Consider the following 22,073-nt stretch of genomic DNA (forward strand, 5'->3'; position numbering starts at 1 on the left):
ATGTGGGTTTCCCCCGATAATACTAGATTTTTTGTTGTTGTTCAGTCATTAAGTCGTGTCTGACTCTTCGTGACCCCATGAACCATATTGCGCCAGGCCTTCCTGTCCTTCACTGCCTCCCTGAGTTTGCTCAGTTTATAATACTAGATTATGTGGGATTTTTTTTTTTTCATAGTACTAGACTAGGTTTTTTTCCAAGGATTTTTGTAAATATGATAAATATGCATACAATACCTAGCTGGTGCCCTCTTGGTAATGAGTAATCTATAGTTATCTAAAGAGATATTCTACTCCCTATGAGCTAATTCCTTAACAGCTATTAACAGTCGAATGACAATGTATTTATTTACAGTATTTATTAAATTTATATGGCTGTAGTTCCTCTTTAACAAGAAACCTTACAATATCTGTAGAGAGGAAGATGAGTTAAAAATTGTTTTTTCTATTGTTGATCCACTAATTTGAATAGTTATCCTCCAATTGCATATTTTTGTCTCTTTTTGAATGTCGGTAAATCACTGGAAACTCTGATTTTCCACAACCAGAATCTGATTTTTTACTCTATCAATAGACTTATTTGGGGAAGCCATAGTTGTCAGTACTCTGGACAACAGCAGCCTAGAATTTGGCCTGTGATCTAGTAAAACACCTATCAATCTATGTTAGAGCAATGGTCTCAGTAGTATTCATAATACATTGCAATGACATGTAGGATGGCCCTCGTGCAATCACACAATTATGTTTTTGCATAACAATTTTTAATACAAATATGTAAGTTGTCACTTGCCTCTCTTATAGACACCTATAAATTGTGTGATTCAATACACAGTAATTTGCTATTAAACAGCTTGTCATCCAGAGCAAATCAGCTGATCACATTTTTATAAAAATAAATCAATCCAGGACACAGCTAATAAATAAATCACATTTATCGAAAGAGAGAGCGAGAGAACATCTATACAAATGTGGAATCTTATGAAAATGACATAATGGCTGAAATGGCACTAGGAAATTAATAATATTGAATTTTATATAACAAAAGGTGGGAGGCCATTTTGTCCAACAAGGACTTCTACATTTACTCACCTTGCTTAGTTATTAGGTGTCAGAGTGAACATTTGTTCATGCCAATATAGGTTGCAATGTCAACTAAAGCACACAGTACTATTTGTATATATATAGTATATGAGGTATAATATTACACAGAGGTGTGGTATATTCAAGGGCTGGTAGAGAATTTCAGTAATCTACATTGTGGACAGTGAGTTAACACTACTGAGACTGAAGTCTCTCTTCTCCCTGCTAGGCACATGTCTGCACACACAACCACATACATTACAATACACATTCATGTCTGAGGTAATTTTTGTTCTAAAAATGTCTATTAGTTCATGCAGCTAGGAAGGAAGGAAGGAAGGATAGCATCACATCATTGAGGCTAATGGGGGCAGGAGAGACTTGGGCTAGCACAATTGTGCTCCCATTATTTCCTGTGGTATCTCCCTGTTCTGGACAAATGGGTTCAAATCTTAACAACTCTGAGGTACACAAACTTCAGTTCTGCTCTGATACTTGGCCATTATGAGCAGAGAAGTGTCACAGGTGAAACAGAGAAAGGAGAAAAGACAGCCAGCTGCCTAAAGACAGCCAGCTGCCTTTTGTTTTGGCTCAGAACAAAATGTAATTCCTATTCACATGGTTACTATAGATATTAAGAATTATTCAAGGGCCAGATAAGATAATCAAGTAGGGTTTTAGTAACAGACCAAGTTGATTCTTACACTCCTCTTTTTTCTCTACAAGCATTCTGGTAAATCCTTTACTGGTAGAAACCCACCAATATTAACTTTTTATTTTTATTTTTTTAATTAGAGATGGTTACATCAGACATCTTCAACTTGGTGCCCTCCAGATGTTTTGGACCAGTTCCAAGCAAAGGCCAAGGAATTCCAGGTAGACCCAATTGATCTAAAAGAAAGCAGGTTGAGGAAAGAAAAGCTGTGTTTTTATCATAAAAGCATATAAGCTCTTACTCACTCTGCATTGTGGTGCTCACATGGACAATGGGCATGGCTTGGAAGACAGTCATATTAAATTTAAACTTTGAACATTCTTTTTGTAAATAATCGGCTGGATTAGAAACCAGAAACTTCTCAGCCATTTGAACATGGGGAAAATATAGATCAAGCCCAGCTGCTGACCAGTTATGTTTAGTGGGAAATAAATATCATTGGTATAATAGTAACTTACTCAGTGTTAAGCATGACATCTACAAAGTGCAAGCTTTACTCAGCTAAGAATGCTTAAGATTTTAATCCCATTTTCAGGCCGCATTGGCCTAGAGCCTTATACAACAATGTCATGTGTGCTTGAGATAACAAAGTTCTACTAAGTTCGATTGGCCTTCTTCTCAGGTAAGTCTGCATAGGTTTGCAGCCTTTATGTGAGAAAGTTGGTGGATAGATCATAACACCTAGCACTGCACATCCAATGTAGTTATTACCTGTATAGTAGAGAGCAGAATCATTACTGTGGAGTGAAAAAGAATGGAATTTGGATGGGTATACAATAAAAGTTTCCAAATTGTACATATATGTTGTTTTCTAGGAACAGAAAATCACACAAAACAGTCAGGTGTGCTGGTTTTTACAGTACAGAAATTTCAATTATTTACATGTCATGTATCTGAAAATTAGCTGGTGTTTCTAGATCATACTTGCCAACTAATTCACATATTAATTAAAACAGAATTTGTCATCTGATCTTGTTTGTGAAAAACATAGAAAAATGAAACTGTAATGAAATGTGGTATTTGCATTGATACTATAAGAATTATCATTGGCACAAAGAAGTATATTTTGCTCAAAATGTTTGAATCTTGCTCAGTTGAGGAAGAGGAATGGGAGGAAAACAACACCCAGTTTTCATTTTGTTATCAGATTGTCTACTGCATAATGGCTACTCAAGAAACTTGTGCAAATCAGGCCCATCTTTCAACTGTTTTTGTATAAAATTGAAGTTCAGCTTTCTTTATACATTGAAGTTTCTTGAAAGAAAGAAAAACAAAAAGAGAAAACTAAGGTTTCTTTTGTTAAAAAAAATACAAGACAAAGGAACAAATTATAGGGGCTGCATATGGCACTTATCTACCATACCAGCTTCAAGTATTTACAATGCTATGCTTTAATTTATTTATATCTTTACAGAAATGGTACAGTGCTCTAGCCAAAGTATTTTCACGACCACAATTGTCACCCATGCCTCAATGAATATTTTCAGACTCTCTTTGATCAGCCACTTCCTTTAAGGCACTGCGCATATGCTATAGTCTCCTTCTCAGTGGAACTTCCTTCACTGGATTGCGCATTTTTCTCTCTCCCTTGCTTGCCCTTCTCTGAGGACTTTGGATTTTATGTATTTCAAATCACTGTTGACACTAGGTCGGCGAGCAAAGGGGGAGATCATGCCATAGGCATCTGTCTCTTTGACCCTATGCATCCTGAAGGATTTTTGGTGGAAAGTATCACCATACTGGACAGAGATCTTCCTATGAAGAGCAGGGCTCATTTCATGGGGTAGTTTGGCCATGCTGAAAAGGACATAGAACATCTCATTCACATTGGTGTTTTTCTTGGCTGAGACTTCAAAGTAAGCACAGTTCTCATCGCTGGAAACAAGTTTCTCAGCTTCGTCAGAGCGCACTTGGCGATAGAGTTCACCATGATCATTCTTGTTACCACAGATCACCATGGGCAGGTCCCCCGTTTCCTTGGTTTTGTTCTTCAGACATGATTTGACTTCAAGGATCTGCTTCTGGAGCCTCTTGACCTCATCAAAGGATTCTCTGTTGTCCAAACTGAATACTAGGATGAAAACATCTCCTGTAGTATTCCAACAGAAAATAATAAAGGCAGTAGGTTACAACTTTGTCTCAGAAATGTCTGTTTAAAAATGGCAGACAGCAAAACTATTATTTATTCTATAGATTCTATGGCAGCATTTGCTTTCTAGGGCCTTCCATGTGTCAGAGTTCAATGCCATAATACTTACCCCTTTTTTAATCAAAAGCCATCCTACCTAGGGAGGTAAGGACTGAAGTCCAGCATAACTGGAGAGTGCTAGGGTGGGGGACAGTAGCAGTAAAACAAAAACATTCAGAATATTTGAATAAAATAAATACTATTTACAGAACGTTAAAGGATCCATTAACATATATATGCAATGAATTCAGATTGCAAAGCTTTTAGCAAAATAATGTTTTAAAAAAGGGCATGTCATGTACCATTTTTTCCCTGACATAGATCTTCCTCTATTCTATGTCTTCAGGGGAATTTTAATCTTATTTTTTCTGTAGTGGCATCCTCTTCGATGGAAAATTGAATTGTTACTATTACTAATATTATTTCTCTTCTGTCATGTCCAGTTCTAAGAACTAAATGTTGAACAACCTGTAAAGCTTAATTCATTCACTGTCTAAAATTTTATTGTCCAATCTTCCAATGTTTTCTTCAAGTTCTATTTTACCTTTTACAATCTTCCAAATATCAGTCCCTATATATTGCTCCCTTGCTATTGTTTGACCTCTACATTTCCTAAATTCTAATAGCGAACTATTTGACTGTGGTTGCTGTTTTATATGTTCTATAAAAAAGGATGATGAATAATATTGTCCAGTCACAGTGCTTCATGTAATGATTAATGCAGATGAGCCTGCAAAAGGAAACAGTCTATGATCCACTTACATTAAATGAAAGGTTAGGTCAGCTGATTTAAATTGATTATGCATGTCCATTTTCAGCCAATCCAAATACATAAATATCAAAGAATCAATAGCTGTGAGCGGAAAAGCCTTTCAGATGCATCAGAGGACTCACATACAGCCAGTGAGATGTTTCTGACCTCTTACAATAGACATCCATGTCATCTCACATGCTGCTCTTGAAACATTTTTTAATTTTCAGAGCAGCTTGCTATGCCACAAGAGTCTTTTTTGTTTAAGAAAACCAAAGCCAAAGTCTTTTTGTCCAAACACATCTGACTTAGTCTTTGGAAAATTGATGGCTACCTCTTTAAGATAGGATTTAGAGTTTAACATGGGCCAATTCTTGCCTGTTCCTTTCAGCTTTGGATTTTCTCAAGCATCCTCATCCTGCTTCTTCTCCCAAAAAGTGATCAGTCATGACTATGGCAAACTTAATTTTCCACTGTTAAGCCTGACATATATGCTTCTAACCTGTGAGAATGGAAAGCCTCCTCATGGCAGGGAATGGATGATTCCCAGATGTATCCAAGATGTCCAGCTGATACATGTCACCTCGAATGTTGTAAACTTTGCGATGGAAATCCTCAATGGTGGGTGTGTATTGGTCATCAAAGCGGCCATTGAGAAACCGTGAGACAATAGAACTCTTGCCCACTCTGGAAGCTCCCAAAACAACCATCCGGTAGGAATTCTTGGCTGGCACGTTCAAGGTGCAGTTCCCACTGGACATAGTCTTCATCATTGCTCAGATCTGAATAGATGTAAAAAAGGGGAAATGTTTACCAACAATAGTGAAAATAACAGTACCATCAGAATACAGTGAGAACAAAAATTAAGTCTGATGATGTGAGATGGTACAATTGTTAGGACAGGAATGAGATTGAGCAAAAGAGTCTGCTGCTGCTGCTGCTGCTGCTGCTGCTGCTGCTGCTGCTGCTGCTGCTGACAACAGCAGCACTTTTCAGGGCCAGTGAAATCCAAAATCACCTTTTTACAAAGATAATTCCTTTGGATGCTTTATTCTGACAAGTAGCTTTCAGGCAGGAGCCCTGGAGAAGGTATATAGTGTGGGAAAGGCAGTCACATGGAGAAACCCTGGTGCACACAGCCCTAGTTCCAAATTATGGTTAATGGTGGAAAGAGGTGGTAAACTAACTGTAGCTCAACTGTGCTTGTAGTGGTTAAATAAATAAATCCTAAGAACTTTCTATCCAGAACACTGCCACTTAACTTTAATTTGTGTAAGTACTAGAATAAGTAACTTTAACTTGCATTCCAGATGATTAAAACATCCCAAAAAAGTCACAAGAAATTATAGTTTCCATCAAACCAGTTTTGTATTTGAATCGTGAACTTGGCTTCTCTTCTTAATCTAGAATCAGATTTATAAAATCTGCATTTATAACACTTACCAACAGAAATTCTAATACTGACATATATGGCATCCAAATTGCATTCCTTCTACTATACCATAAAACATTTTATTGGACAGGCTATGGTTTTGGAAGAGAGTAGATTTTTCATCATTATTTTCATGAAACTGTTCTGAATTCATGTACATTTAACATTTCATTGGCCATTACCATACATAGTTTCAGTCCACTTCAGAAGTGAATTGAGCCAATCCATGGCATTGCTGGACACTTCTCATTCCATCAGGCCCTGGCTTCTCCTGATGCAAAAATTAGGTTTTGTACAAATGGAGTAATAAGGTTTTCCTTCCAATGCAAATCTAGGCCATGTCTGGAAATGCCCTTTGTCTATTCTCACAGTTTTAGAACATAGAATCCCAGGTAAAATAAAGAATAACAAAGAGAGCTGACTTCTGTGCATGACCAGGGTGTAAGCATGCTGACCTCTAAAAACTACAGGGGCTCTATGTATTGTATGAACAACAAGAGAAATGTAGAAGAATATGCTGTAAGAAATGTCACAAAATATATCTGTGTTTTGTTTACCAGTATCGTTTTCCGAAAGAGCTGTCATTTTGTCATAATAGTCAACCACAGTCAGTATTTTGCAAATACCCACTCATAGAATCGCTTGAGACAACTTAAAAACTAAGTGATATGTATCCTCCCATTCTTCTGATGTACAGTATGAATCTGGAAAATAGATATCTCTACATGGGGAAAACAGTATGAAAGCAGTGAGGCAATTGCATTTGAAAATTAAATAAGGTTTTTATGAAAGATAATATGTGCTCTTTATTTATTGTAGATTTTATTATGCACTGTTCAATTTTGTATTGTTGATGTTCCCATTCTGGTTGCCCATCTTATTTATCAACCTCTTAAAAAAATACAAGCAAACTTTTCAAACATGTAAATTCGTGTTCTATCCTAATTATCAGTAGTAAAACGGTAATCACTGCTGAGGGGGGAAAAAACATCTTAGGGAGCATCTCTTGGGAGAAAAAAAATTCATCCAGTACTTCTATAAGTATTGTTCATTATCCCTGAATAAATCCAGAATGTTATTTAGATATGTTTAATATAGTATAATAGCATGCTTAATGCTATATAAAAATCAGAGTATGCGAGGGAGGGACAAATTCTATAATTCTTATCTCAAAGACGATTCCAGACTAAATTAGATTCACAACATATTGTGAATTGGATTGATTTGAATTACTTTCAGGTAATTAGGTTCTGTTTAAACCAACTGCGTCATTTTCATTTTCAGCATATTAAAATGCATAGAATTGGTCCAGCCTCAATATGAGACAAGAGACTGTCCCCTCATTTTGAATGTCATTTCACAAAGTGGGCCTGACTGATGAGTCAGCCAGCAATATTTTAATGTTATGGAAAGGCATCCATTTGTTAGCTATTCATTTATTATTGCCTTTTTGTTGTTAAGGATGGAAAATAATTCTTGTTGTTTTAGGACATTTCCACAAGCAGTCATTTTACCAGTACAAAATCAGTTCTGGATATCTGCAAACTTTAACTATGTTCAGAAGCTGAGATGATTTCTTCCTGAATCAGCTACAGTGTATCTGGAACTGCAGTAAAGCATCTGAAATGCTGCAGCTCTGTAGAGCTGACATGTAGGCTGTTCTTCCATCGATGGATCTCTTGTCTCACTGTATCTCCTGGTCCCTGGACTCAATCTATCCATTGCTTCCTTCCCTCCCCACAGAGGTTCAGGTGCCATAGCATCCAATTGACATATTACTATTATTTTGATTATGAGCCATCCAGTTGTTGTCAGCTCTTAGTGACCACATAGATAGACTTTCTCCATGATGATCTATCCCTAAACTGGTCTTTTATTTTATGGGTTTTTAAAATGCAACAAAGGATTGGTAACCTTGTAGTATCACCTCATCATAACTCCTCAGATTTTTTTTTTTTAATACCACCAGACAAATGTACACAGCATGAACTAAAAATATGGGAGGTAGAGCAGAGAGAGCATTTTCATTTCTTTTGTATGGAATAGGAGATGGTTGTTTCTTTAATCTATGGCCAGAAGTAACTTGGTTGAGGGAACTAATTGAATGATGTTCTTTGTACATCATTGGTTGGTTGGGGGGAGTATTGATCAGCTCATGGGGTTATCTGCCAGTTCTCAATGTTTTGAAGTCTGCAGAAGTGAATAAGAACACATATCTATTTCAAACAACTTTGTGAGGGATTGGGGAATAGAAATGTGCTATGAAAAGGTCATTAGTTGACCGTAGGAACTATATGAGGAACTATATTGATTGATTCCGATGATACGTATATATACCATCCAACCACAGGATAGCCAGTTCTGATTCAGTGGTATAATGAATGAAAGCCAGTTTGATGTAGCAGTTAAGATGCTGGGCTAGAAACTGAGAGACCATGACTTCTACTCCTCCCTTAGACATGAAAGCCAGCTGGGTGATTTTAGGTCATTCGCTCTGTCTTAGCCAATCCACCACACAGGTTGTTGTGGGGAACATAGGAAGCAGGAGCATTAAATATGCATGCCACCTTCAGCTGACCAAAAATAAAGGTGGGATAAAATCAAATAAATAATATATTGAAAAGTTATCCTATGCAAATGCAGTTGTTTCTAAACAGAGAATCAAGAATCCTCAGAGGTGTTCTATGGGGTGAGCCATCAAGGTTGTCCATTCGGTCTCCATTCGGTTGGAGATTTGCCTGGGCAATGATAGCCAACTTGTTCTGGTTTACTATTTGCCTTAGTTCCACCTACCTCTTGGGTCATCTTTGTACCTGCCTACTGCTTAGTTAAAACAGCCCATTTGAGTACAAAGCTAAGGTTGTGTTTGTGCATGCCTACTTCCTCCCTCTTTCAATAGGAAGGCATATCATCTGGGTTCTCCTAGATTAGCCCCAGTTGGGTGGGAGCAAAGCATCATCTTAGTTAAATCCCTTGAAACAAAAGTGGACCTATAGTCATCAGTCCCAAGAAGATTACGTTACACTGTTTTAATTGCATAGTAGAGCAAAGGAGCTGATCATTGCCATGAATTAAAGGAACCAATGAAAAGGAATTCAAAGAACAAACAGTCCACTACTTATGAACTTTTGAGTTGTGAACTTTCACTGATATGAACAAGATGGACCTGGAAGTCAGGAGAAGGCAGGAAAGGGTTAGTTTCTGGTACGCTGGAAACTAACCCTTTCCCACTTTCTCCTGCCTTCTAGGAAGTTGGAGTTGGAGTTCCTGGGAAGGGTTAGGCAGGAGAAGTGGCAGTGGCTCCCTGGGCAAAGGAATGAGCTGGTGGGGGAAGGCGCACTCCGTCATCGTCCTGCCTTGCCCTGCAATGGAGCATGCCATGCCCCACCAGCTCATTCTACTGTGCTGTCCACAGTCTGCGTGCTATCGCTCCTCACATTGGCAGCAGAAGACAGGGCTCCTTTGCCCACACCGCTGCCCTGCCTCCTGCCTCCTCCTCTTTTCTTTACTTTTTATTGTACTTTTTACTTGGTTGGACTTAGGAACAAAACGGACATACGAACAGCCTCTTGGAACCTAACATGTTCATAAGTAGGGGACTATCTGTATTAAATAAAATGGTCTCTTCAAAATGGCAATAAAGAACCATGTTTACTGAATAGCATTTTTCTTTTAGTCAGAAGCACGTTCATTCAAACAAATATTTCCTAATATTTATTTTCTTCCAACCACATTTAAATACACAATTTTTATTTTTAATTCTGAATGTGGCATTATGAACCTCAACTTTCAAAACCTGGATTACTTAAGGCGGTATTCTTAATTGGAGTAACCCATCCAATGGAACTTAAGAGAACTATTTTTGAAGAGACCTGTAAAAAATTGCACTAGCATTGTCATATCTCTTAATGGCTTTAATTTTAGCAACTATTAAAATCCTAATTATTAGTCATAAAATGATACATTGTATGTCAGCTATCATACCCTGTTAAATGCCCAATGCCATTGCAGGTATACAGTCAATCAAATGAGAATACTATATATTAATATTCAAATAATAAGTAAATCATGATCAAATGCCAAATATTGATATGCAGGATGGAGCCTATATAACACAAGGATTCATCTTTTTGGCCTATGGACTGCAGTTGCTCTCTGAGCAGGGAATGGTAAGACCAGGACAAAATCCAAATTTAACTTAATGTAATTTCAATTTAATGAAACATTACATATATTGATTAAATTGGATTAATGTGATTAATCCCATGTATCTAGTCATTTCCTTCTTCTTTTGCAATGAAGTTATCATTCTGTAGCCACTTTTAGAAGGGCTCTTGGGGTCCTTGTCTGATGCTCTGAGAGGGAGCAACAGATAGCTGTCTGACTACAGTTTGTGTGTCCCCAGTGTAATGCCAGATTTTATAGTAAATAATTGTGATTAGAAATTTGGAAACAAACTCACTTCAGGTTAAAACAAAAGCAAAAAGGTGGCTGATTGCATTTGCCGACGCTGGGATTTCCATGACCTCCTGCATGCATTTAAATAGTAGCAGTGCCTTTTCCTTTCCACTGCACACTTATCCAAAAGAAATAGGACTTATTTTCCAATATAGGGGAAATACTCTCCCTGCTGTAAGCAGTAGCTGCTCTTTGAATTTGAAAGTAGCTTCTTTCTTCAAATTCAAGCCTGTTTGCTGATCAGTTTCTCCTAAAGAAAAATGTGAATCCTTTTGCTTGAGCCTTTTAATAAGCATGATGAGGAATCAGGGGCTAAACATATAACTTATTTTCCAAATGTCCATGCAAATACTTACAGCACATGCAAAATTCCGATAATCCAGACAGAAAAAATTACCCTAAGAGGTTTCTTCTGAGATGGGAGTGTAGACTTACAGCATCACAGTACTTATACAGCCTTTGAACTGGCTGGATGAATCTTTTGATGTAAATGAAGATGTGGAATGAAAAATACTAGGTGCAGGCAATCACAGCTGGAACAGCTCTAAGGAGTACAGACCAGAAAATGTCAAATAAGCTTGGTAAAACATGCTTATTTGGAAGGAGGTTCCACTTTAGTAGGCCTACTCCTTAATCAATATGCTTCTGATTGTAACCTCAGTCCCAATCAAGTCCCAGCGTGCCTAATTTTCTTCTTACGGGCCCACTTGTTGCTCATAAGCAAGGTCATCAGATAATTAAAGCTTTTAAAACTAACCATTTAATCACCTTAATCACTTGTAGGCAATCTCTCCCTTACTAAGCTGTTTTCTTATGCAAAAGAAAGAGGCAGTTATCTTGCTTCCCCATCTGCTGCTTTATTCACTTGCATGATAACAAGGCCTTGACTAGACAGTCTCATCAGAATTCATCAGCATTTAAAAAATGAAGGCTTTCTGATCCTAGTGGACCAGTTGGAGATTCTAGGTCTTTCATTTTAGTGTCTTTGGCTGTTATGGACAGATATCTTTGCTATAGCCTATTCTTTGAAAATTACTTGCTATCATATCTGTTTGTTTCTGGTCACCATGTAGTATGTGCCCACTGAACTGAACATGAAATGTTTTGCAAGCTCTCAAATTTATGAATTGTTCTTAAGCAACAAATTTGTGGTTAGGCAACATCTCTCACAATTCTGTTTGATAGAAAAGATCAAACCATCAATCTAGCTAATTTCAGAAGCCAGTTTTTACATTTTTTAGATATATGCATCTAAAATGTGTTAAATGCACAACTTAAAAATGTAAATATTAGCATCATATTGATATGTTCATCAGAAAACCACAATTTCTTTCTGAATGTACACCAATGACAAATGTAGATTTACTGTACCTCCATGTTATTTATAAACCTATTCATAGGTAGCCTATGATTTCTGCCTTCCAATAATGATCTTGCATAATGATTTATCCTATGTATTTGTAGGAGTAATCACATTTCTGAATTAAAATATTTGGATCAACTCCTTTCCTTCCTTCCCACTCAGTTTTTGCAGGAAAGTATTTTATCCCTGCTTAAATATCACATAGAGAAGTTTTCTGTTCCTTATTTAAGTGGTCAGACCTGAAGATTCTGTCTGACCCACATACTGGATCTCAGGAAATAAAAATCCATTTTGAACCTGTTTTCTGCTCTTCAGCCCCACTGTAGCAATTGTTTGTGCCTTGTTTAAAATACTTAACACATTCATCTAATCCTTTTGTTTTGAAATGTTTTCTCTCTAGATACAAAATACAAAACGTAACAGTATATTCTGTAGAATTGCTGGTTATGTCCTAACTGTTGATACCACATTTATCTTCATGGGTTGGGACATCCCATTGATACAAACACATTTCAGCTCAACAGCAATGTGCTGTATTTTTAATTAAACATTTTGCATCACCTCATGCAGTTTTTAACCTGCAGCTCTTAAAAATAATAGCAACAACTTATCCCTTTTCAACGTGCCTCTGTTATATGATTTTCTAGAGATGGGAAACAAAGTGCTAATGAATGATTCACCACGGTACTTAGCTATTAAACTGAGATTGTCTGATTCCTCCCAGTGTCTGGACTCTAAGCACTAAACTACTCCCTACTATCTTATAATGTATAGGCAGTAAAATATCTACTCAAAAAATAGAGGGTTTGATGCAGAAGAAAAAAAAATCCTTACTACATTTTAGATTTATTAGCACTGCTTTGAACTCATCTTGGCTGTCTAATTCCATTTGCTTTGTTACTGATTCCAAAAGAGCATCCTATTTACAAAAGCAGTTCAGATCCTTCAGCACTTTGACTTCTGCAACCTTTTGGTGTGACCCTTGAAAGTCCAGTACAAAATGAGAAGCCACACTTTAGGATAGCTTAGATTTTTACACACCATGCAGCTCCTCCCATTTCTTTTCTGTTTTTGCTGCTTTTCTGATTAAGTGATTCACAATCACTTTATTGATTCACAAAAAACTGTTCGGGCTGTGTGTGCATTTGAGATGCATTGAAGAGATGAATGAAGAATCCTTGGAATATTTAATACGTGTTTATTAAAAATAATGCAATCAACACTGATTATATTTAGTGGCTTAGATTGCTACAAAAAGTTTAACTTTTGACTGTTTTTTCCTGCTTCTATCTTTAATTTTATTACCTTATTTTTAATGGCAACATATTAGATCATAAGCTTTCCCACATGTTGAAAGCCAGTATTTTCTTCCAAACAAACACTTCAGCTAGCTTTCTAGTAGATATGATGATGATGATGATGATGATGATGATGATGATGATGATGCAGAAAAAGAACAATTCTCAGTTGAGTTATTCAATGAGCCAGCTGATAGTTGGTTCCAAAACAAGTGCCCATTTCTCCTTTTTTTGTGAAGCCTTTATTCATCTCTTTATTCCATTTAATTTATAATAATGGAAGCACCAACTGACCCACCATAGGTCCTAAACTGACATATTTTCCAGTTTTATTGTGCCCCTTATTCTAGCTCTGGACCAGTAATGGTTTTAGTATCATAGCTTGATACTGTGACTGTAGTCCTAAGTGTACTGTGAAACACTTATCTTCTCAATACCATGCATCCATAGGAAAGGTGGTACTAAAAACACACAGTGAAAATAAAAAGCGACCCATGGAAAACTGACATACAGACAGAAAGAAAACCTGTATATTGGAAAGAGAGGGGGTAGCAAATGGAGGTTGAACATGTTTCTAGTTGAGCCCAAACAGCTGGCTTTGGCTTCCTTGGGATTGTTGCTCTACCCTGAGCATCCAAAGCAAACAAATGTACAGCATCTATAGGAGGAAATATAATTGCAAGCCCCTGTTCTTTCACATTTTATTTCTTATTCCTGAATGACCAAGTTAGGAAGCCAACAACAAATTTTGCAAAATCCCAATTCATTCTCTCTCTCTCTCTCTCTCTCTCTCTCTCTCTCTCTCTTTCTCTCTCTCACACACAATCTCTCTCCTTAGTCAGAAAGTCTTTAAATGCCTTCCTTTTAAAACACCCATTGTTGCTGGGAGCTATTCTTCTACATCTTAGGTATAAAGCTCTTCACTTACCTTTTCCTTCCTTGAGAAGGGAAATCTTTGATTCAGGCGCAGCCAGCAGCCTTGGTTCAGTGGACTGAATTAGCAGCTGCAGCCGCTGCTGCTGCAGCCCGAGCCAGATGCTTCCTGCCCAAGTCTCCCGCTTCTTTACCCCGATCCACCCCCCACACCACCCCCCGGGCTCCAGGGAAGAAAGGGCAACTGTGCTTCAGTGGCTGTCCGATGCTGAATTAGGAGATCCACATGGCTCAAAGTTTGCTCTCCAGGAATCAGCACTCGCCTCTTTGTCTTCTGGACTCGGAGGAAGAATGTATGCGTGGGGGCTCGTGTGTAGATCTACCCACTCATCTTAGTTCAGTCCAAAATAGAGCTCTCAATCTCCTCTTCAAGCTTTCAGAGTTGTTTGCCTTGGAACTTCAAATGCAGAAGGCTGACTTGGGAGCTCTGCTGTGACATCTACCCATAGAAACCGGTCAGTGCATCTCCCTGGCCTCTGCCCCCATCTTGTGCAGATTTCCAAGAGGGCAATGGAAGGGCAAAGGGGCTGAAGAGTTTCTTTCTGAAATCAATAATACGAATAACAAGAAAACAATAATAATAATAATAATAATAATAATAATAATAATAACAACAACAACAACAACAACAAAAAAGCCTCATTCAAAAGTCATTGCTTTTGCAAACATAAACCCACATTTTAAAAAATGCTAAGGTTTCTTCTGCTTTTCAGTACTAAAATGATGCATTTACTTCTTTGGTACATTTGCCTTCTCTCTCCTCTTTTCCCTTTCAGCTGCTGGTAAACTCCACATTTCTTCCTGTAGCTAATCAGTTCACTCCTCCCTTGAAGACTGTCAGTGTCAGTTGTTGTTAAGGGACAGTTGCCAAGAGGGTGGGATCTTGTGGAAGGAGCAGGAGGAGACTTTAATTCAAAACAAAGTTTTTATAAACTTGAGATTCTTCTTTCCTCCCTGTTTATCTCAAAAGAGGGACTGAATCGCTATCATAATGATCTATTGCTTATATGGTTGCTTGTTTTTTGAACAGCCTGAATTCCTCTTCCCCAGTACACATGTTCAAAACACAAGCAACCCTATAAGTGATAGATCAGTATGGTTCTTAATTTCATTTCAGTCTACAAATTCAGAGAACATCTGTCTCCTCCAATGTTTTCCTGCTACAGGGAATCAAAGTGACTGGTGAGCCTAATAAGGACATGATGTTGTTAAAAGCTGTGATTTCTCTTTTGACCCTTCAATATTTAACCACAATTGTGTACTCATCTCATTCTGTTGATAATTTATGACTAGAAGTTAAATTAGGCTAAGAATCATAAATAACTTGAAATTCCATTCCCAGTGCTAGTTTCCTTCCATGCAACTTATTACCATGGTTATGTGTTGGGTAGTTGGTCAAAATATTTCCATAGAAGTCATCCTTATTCTGCAATCGTTGATACAAATGCTTTGGAAAATAGTGGAAAATAGCCAGAGGCAACACCAGGTGACATTCTGATGAAGTATTTTAGTGGAAGCTAAATGACACATGAAGGCATAGGAGATGAACAGAGAGGGTTCAATTTTCTTGTTGATAATTTTCTGCTTAACTCTATGAGTTAAGCTCTATGCCATCTTAGCTTTTCTATTTTAATTTTGATTCCATCTAATGGTGGAAAGGCTTGGGAAAGGAAAAGTAAAACTACATCAAAGCTAAAGAATTGACAACAACTGAAACTTACTCTAATCTTCCAAAAAATTTAGTACAGATGAATAAATTCTAATCAAGCATCAAAACATCAGGATAAACCTAAAATAGAGATACATTCCACGTCATCAAATTAAGCAATCCAGAGCTGCTTTACAGAGAAATCAGAAGTGATTCCAAAAAGTTCAAGCCAGTAAGATAATCCATAGAGTACTAAACTGTGAAAAATACTTCTCTTATTTTAAAACAAAGAATCATAGTGGGCTGTATTAATGTGAAAAAATGTCTTTTTGAGACAGTTGCGGGTAGAATAACACATCTATTTCCCCAATCTAGACCAAATAGTCTTTCAAGTCAAGCTTGACTTCAAGCAATGCGTCCATATACTTTTCTTGCAACAATATAGAAGTAGCTGAGGTTTTTTCCCTTTTATTTCTCAGTCTAGCCTGCACCCATGGGATTTTTTTGCTGGTCTCCCATACAAGTATTAATAAAATCCTACTGTGATTTTCTTTTTATAGTTTAACCAAGACCAGGGTGCAACTATTTGAAGAAAACAGATAAACTATGCTTAAATCCAGGCAAAATCAATAAAACTTACATTAATCACTATTTACAGTATGACATAACCCAATTCTACTTATATGGTCTGAACTGGGGAATGGGGTGGCTGATTTGGGGGAGTCGAGACTTTTCTGATCCACTAGGAAAAGAGGGGATCATGGCACAGCCAGGTGATCTGCATTTCCACCACTTTATTATTCAGATTAGGAGAATGTAAGTTGAGAAGTCAGAGCATGGCAGATAAAGGTGTGAGGATACATGATCCAACTGTTTCTGAAGCACGAAGCAAAAGCGGTTTTCTGACAGTGTCTAGTTGTTTTAAACAAAACAATTGTTTTATACTAACTCATACGATTTTGTCCTATCCTGTTAACTGTCACATTTGGGGGTGATATCAATTAGATTTATTAATATAACTTTAGATTATTATGCATTAAAGATGAGTATGTACTTCATAGCTGTAGAGCCATTATTTGGAATCTATCAAAAACTGCAATTTTTTCAGGCATGGGGATTGGCTAAAGATCATACACTATTGGAAAGAGCAATCTATACCTGTTGTGCAGCAATGGATTGTTTGTTGTTTAGGATTTGGATTTGTTTGTTGTTTAACATTGTTAGGATTTGGATTTATTATCTCTCTCCCTTGCTTATTTAAAAATGGTGGATGAAGGGTTTTATTGAAAAATATGGGCTGAAAATGGACTTAACATCTTAGGTTGGGTTATTGCTAATAGCCCTGTTAAGATATTTGACAGGTTACCAACTCCCCTCTCCCCCCGCCCCCAATCTTGTCTAAAAACACCAAATTGCAATATATTTAATTAAAACATTTTGTTATATTCTCTATTAGGACTTAATGCATTGGCAACCTCAGAAATTCCTGTAATTTTGAGTATACTAGACACAGGATTTTTAGAAGCTATAGCAACCATTCTGTTTAACTGATGATTGAAGAACCTTACAAAGATAAATATAGATAAGTTATAAGAAATCTGGAATAAGAAAAAATTGGAGTATCCAGTTCTAACATAGTCTCATTTTTTAATCAGATTTTTGTTATGATTTTAAAATGAGACTAATTCATCAAAAATTATTTTTCAGGTTTATTGGACCCCATGGCAGAAATTTAAAAAGGATTGTTTAATTATCTTTTTATGTTGGAGATGCATACATTTGAAGGCCCTCCAGCATGTTTTAATGTCAATAGTGTTTTAATAAGGGACTTTAGAATTAAATATGTTAATATGTTTGTAAATTTGTTCCTAAATGTTGGAATTTATCAGTGTATGAATAACTTTGGATCTATTGCATTTGGATTTTTGCAAAAAAGATTGTTGTGTATTCTTGCAAAGACAACTTGTACACCAAATACCAAATGTGGTTTGATGAAATATGTGCCCTCTTAGCCTTTGAACAGTCTCTTTATTGATCCAGTTGAAGGACTGGACAATATAATTCTATGAAGTCAAGATTTAACTTGCTTTTTAAAAGTTGAGCTGTATAATTTTTTAAAAACATGTACAGTCATTTCTTGTATTTAATTTAATTAAATTATTATTCATGGTTTTTTTGGTATTTTATATTGTTTTCATTAGTTTCAATAAAACTAATTTAAAAATGTATGAATCAGAGCACATAGCAATGTAGTTCTCTACTGAACATGTGGTGTTCTCTCCAATAGGTGATTCTATTTTGATGTCCATGATGTCTCCTGTTATAAGACCAAGCCCTTCCAGCTGCTGATAGATCAACTGGAATCATGTACAGTAAACCTATCTAAGTGCTGGGATTCCATCTGGGTTGTAAAATGGACTAATCCATAAAGTATACGGCTAAAATATTCATTATGCTATTTTGAGATTCTATTAAAACCACTGCATCACACTCTATTGTGCTACTAGGAAGGAGGAAATGGAAATGTTTGTTTTGTAACAAAAAGGACTGTTCCTTCCATAATATTCTTCATGATCCAGAATAAAAGACTGTCTTGGTTGTGAACTGTAAATAGTTGAAGAACGTACTGTTAATCACGTTCTTGTTGCTATCCCCTCTTAGGCTAGCTTCAGATATATTCGAGGTAGTGGCAATATAATCCTAAAATGATTTTTTCTACCCACTTACCATATGACAGCATTTCTTTCTGCATTAATCAGATTGCAAAACACTATATTTATTGATGTTCTTACTGACTATAACGTGTGGTTTAGATTGAACCACTGTGAAATCAAGATCCCCTTGACTACATTCAAAGGAAATCAGTGACTAAAATCACTTGCATTCTCACTGGTCAGAGGATTGCACTATTAATGAAATTTGAGAAGATTCAGTTCTAACTCTGATCCACTGGAGATGTGTCCTCGGTCTTTCCAAATCATTGAGTTGAATTCTGGAGCCACAATTACTCTAAAGCTGACACTTTGGCATTCATGGGGGTGGGGTGGAGGGTGGGGATATATTATGTATATCATGATGTCATCACACAAGTTATACAAATAACGTAATTCATATCATTTGTGCAACCACATCATGATCCATATGAAATTATCATAGTTTGTGCCAGATATAATCAGTCCAAAATTCTCTGCACAATGCTAAGCTATGTTTCCTGATATTTCTTGATAACTACAGCTACTTTTATAATTTTTTCACCTATACACTTTATATAAAAATATGAACGTTAATAGCAGTACTGGGAAAAGTTTACCTATAATGATGCTGTGAGAATGTTATTCTTCCTTATTAACTCATCAATAGAGTTACTACTGTAATAAGCAAATTAGGTTCAGACTCTGGTTTGCAATTAACCATAATTAATATGAACTGTAATACATATGCCAATCTACATGACAGAGAGGCTCAGTTTACATACTGTGAAAATCATAACGTGGGTTTGTTTGGTTTTTGCTTAGTGTGTTCTTTGAATCTAGCCATGGTTGATATATCATGATTTATGACTTAGCAGGTAGCATGAACCAGCAAATAGTGGTTACACTCAGAAAGCAACAGTTAGTCAAACTATGACTTAATCTGATATGTGAACCTTGTTATAAAGTTGAAAAGGGGAAAAAGAAGAATTCAATAAGAAAGCTCAGTTCATTTTTGGTACTGGAGGATAAGATTGAAAAAGCTGTCTTAATACAAGTGAATTTCATTGACAACTCTATATGTCTATAGAAATATAAAAAAAACAGCCCTCCATTCTTGTCATGCAAAGTTGTATTCTTCTGTTTAAAATATGATTTGACTTTATTATGGTCAGTGATCACCAAGCCTCAGATAGAAGATGTGTGTCTATATGTGTTTTTGTGTGTGTATATATATGAATGATGTTTAGGCCAATTGTTCTATGCAACAGTACTGTATGGAAGATCATTCATCTTCTCATTTGACAATGGAGAACTAATTTCAAGGTGGCTGGTTCCAGGCATTACATACCAAATGTCTAAAAGGGATGTATGAGTGACTCAGCATATCTACTTTTCTTGGCAAGATATGTGAGTCGTATCTGGAGCACACAATTTTCTCCATCAAAGAGATGTGTCAGTTCTCTTTTGGAGATTATGCCAGAAGCATGAGGAATGAAGCGTTTATCCTTTTCTGTGTGTTGTTTTGAATGTTCTAGCAACAGAGCTGAAAATACAACTCATAAATCTTTTGAGACAGAGGTTCAGCAAGCAGGTTGAGCAGAAAGTGTGTGATCTCCAATAGAAATCCCTTTTTTTTAAATAGAATTTTGATTACTGTAGTAAAAACTAATACAAACCAAACTTAGAGAAAGCGAAGAGAAAAAAAGATTAAAAAGTGCAGGAAAAAAGAAAAAGAAAAAGAGAGAAAGAAAGAGAGAGAGAGAGAGAAAGAAAGAGAAAAAGAAAGAAAGAAAGAAAGAAAGAAAATAATAAAAAGAAAAGAAATATATGAAGAAGTTACTTCCAACTTTCATCACAACAAGTACAAATTTAGTAACTCTTCACCCCCTTATAAGGTTACAGACAAATATCTCTTCATCCCATATACCATCCCATATCATTAAGCAAATCCATAAAACATCAACTTTTCAATCCTGGTATCAGAAAAAAGTCCATAAAGGGTTGCCAGAACTTTGCACAAAAATGTCTTATTTTAACCTTGATCAAATAAACCAACTTTATATTCCTTCCTTTTACTTCTAACAGTCTTAATATTTAATTCAATCAAATATTGTTGTAGGATTTGATTTATCTTCAATTCTTTATCCCATCACATAGATTTTTTCAAGGCTTTAACAACCCTCTTTTGTACTGTACATCCAACAAGAAAACATTTTCCAGGTCATTCTCTTAGTTTATCATTTGTATTTCCCTTTTAATTTTTAAAACTTCAGCCAGTTTCTTTTGTATATCCAGTAAAGTGTCCTTTTCCAAGTCATTCTCTTGGCCTGTCATTTGTAGTAGCACATTCTGTACTTTCTCTATCTTGTCAGATCATTTTTTTTTCCATGTCTGTCATTCCTTCATTAACATCTTTTAGACAGTCTGTCCATAGAAGCAGACATCATTACTGACAGTGTTGATATTGTAGTTACTAACATCTGGCTCCATTCTTCAAAGATCTCCTTTAATATTTTCAATGTTATAACATTTTGTATAATTTTGTAAGTCTCAGTATTAACTGATAACTGATATCAGCCTTGTACTTTTTTTCTTCTGCTTAAAATCTTTAGTCTCGTCTAGTATCCAGTTTCTAAAATCATCACATCTTTTGTTATGACTTCCAATTGCCAGGATAGCCAAAATAAGTCTGTTTCCCATGAGAAGTTATTTATATTTTATAGTTAATTCCAAAATCTTATAGTAGAAGTCAATATTCCAAATTTCTCTGGACTCTTAATCCATTTATAATTTTCTTAGATCAAAACCTTATTTAGCTTTTTGCTGTTTATTTCAATTTGTTTAAGTTCTTAAGCTGATAATTAATTTTTCTTTTGTTCAGAGTTGAAGATAAAACTCATCCATGGCTTTTCAAACTTGTCATTCTGCAGGTCTCTAATAGCTTTAAGTTGATTAATAAGCAATTTCCAAAAGTGATTAGAAAGTGAGGTTTGCAAACTTAGTTTCCTTTAAAAGGCTCTGCTGCAGTTGTGAGTAAGATGGTTAATCCACCCATTGGCATGTACACTGCTAGGAACAAGGCTAATCAGGTTCTTTCCTAAGCAAAATTAAAAATGAGAGTCCAGCCAAGCTGGAGGAGGAGAAGACAAGAAGTCAAGGTGGAATTGTTTGACATTGGGAACAGTTGTTGCCTAATTTAGATAACAGCCCTGTGTGCCTCCAATTAGGATAGCCTGGTTATCTGTAAACAAACCCAAATGTGACAATTTTACTGTTTGAAGAAGTAGGATGAGATTAAGAAATTATTCCATTCCTTCAAAGGTTCAAAAGTGATGAAGATCTTTCAGGAATAAGGGTTAATTTATTGTGGGATGGGTAGATATACTGTAATATATTTAATGGATTGCTACTCTTTAACCTTTGGTGCTCTACTACATTAGTGTACTGAATGAAAACTGTAAAGTTAATAATTCACTTGGAGCTTGGTAGTGCAATCCTATGTGTGATGATTTGAAAT

At 36.2% G+C, this 22,073-nt stretch overlaps 1 protein-coding gene across 1 annotated transcript; it reads right to left on the reverse strand.

Moving 5' to 3' along the window:
- Positions 1-1,949: 1,949 nt before the first annotated feature.
- RASD2 (RASD family member 2) lies at positions 1,950-16,729 on the reverse strand. The gene is made up of 4 exons (XM_007428783.3): positions 14,893-16,729; positions 14,211-14,757; positions 5,234-5,513; positions 1,950-3,881 (listed from the first exon to the last, which is right to left on the reverse strand). Exons 3-4 carry the CDS (start codon positions 5,502-5,504, stop codon positions 3,352-3,354), a joined length of 801 nt encoding a protein of 266 aa, XP_007428845.1. The 5' UTR covers positions 5,505-5,513; positions 14,211-14,757; positions 14,893-16,729; the 3' UTR covers positions 1,950-3,351.
- Positions 16,730-22,073: the final 5,344 nt, after the last annotated feature.

The sequence above is a fragment of the Python bivittatus genome, unplaced genomic scaffold, assembly GCF_059951505.1.
Source record: "Python bivittatus isolate LINGU-HERP-01145 unplaced genomic scaffold, Pbiv_v1 ctg000330_np1212, whole genome shotgun sequence".
NCBI lineage: Eukaryota > Metazoa > Chordata > Lepidosauria > Squamata > Pythonidae > Python > Python bivittatus.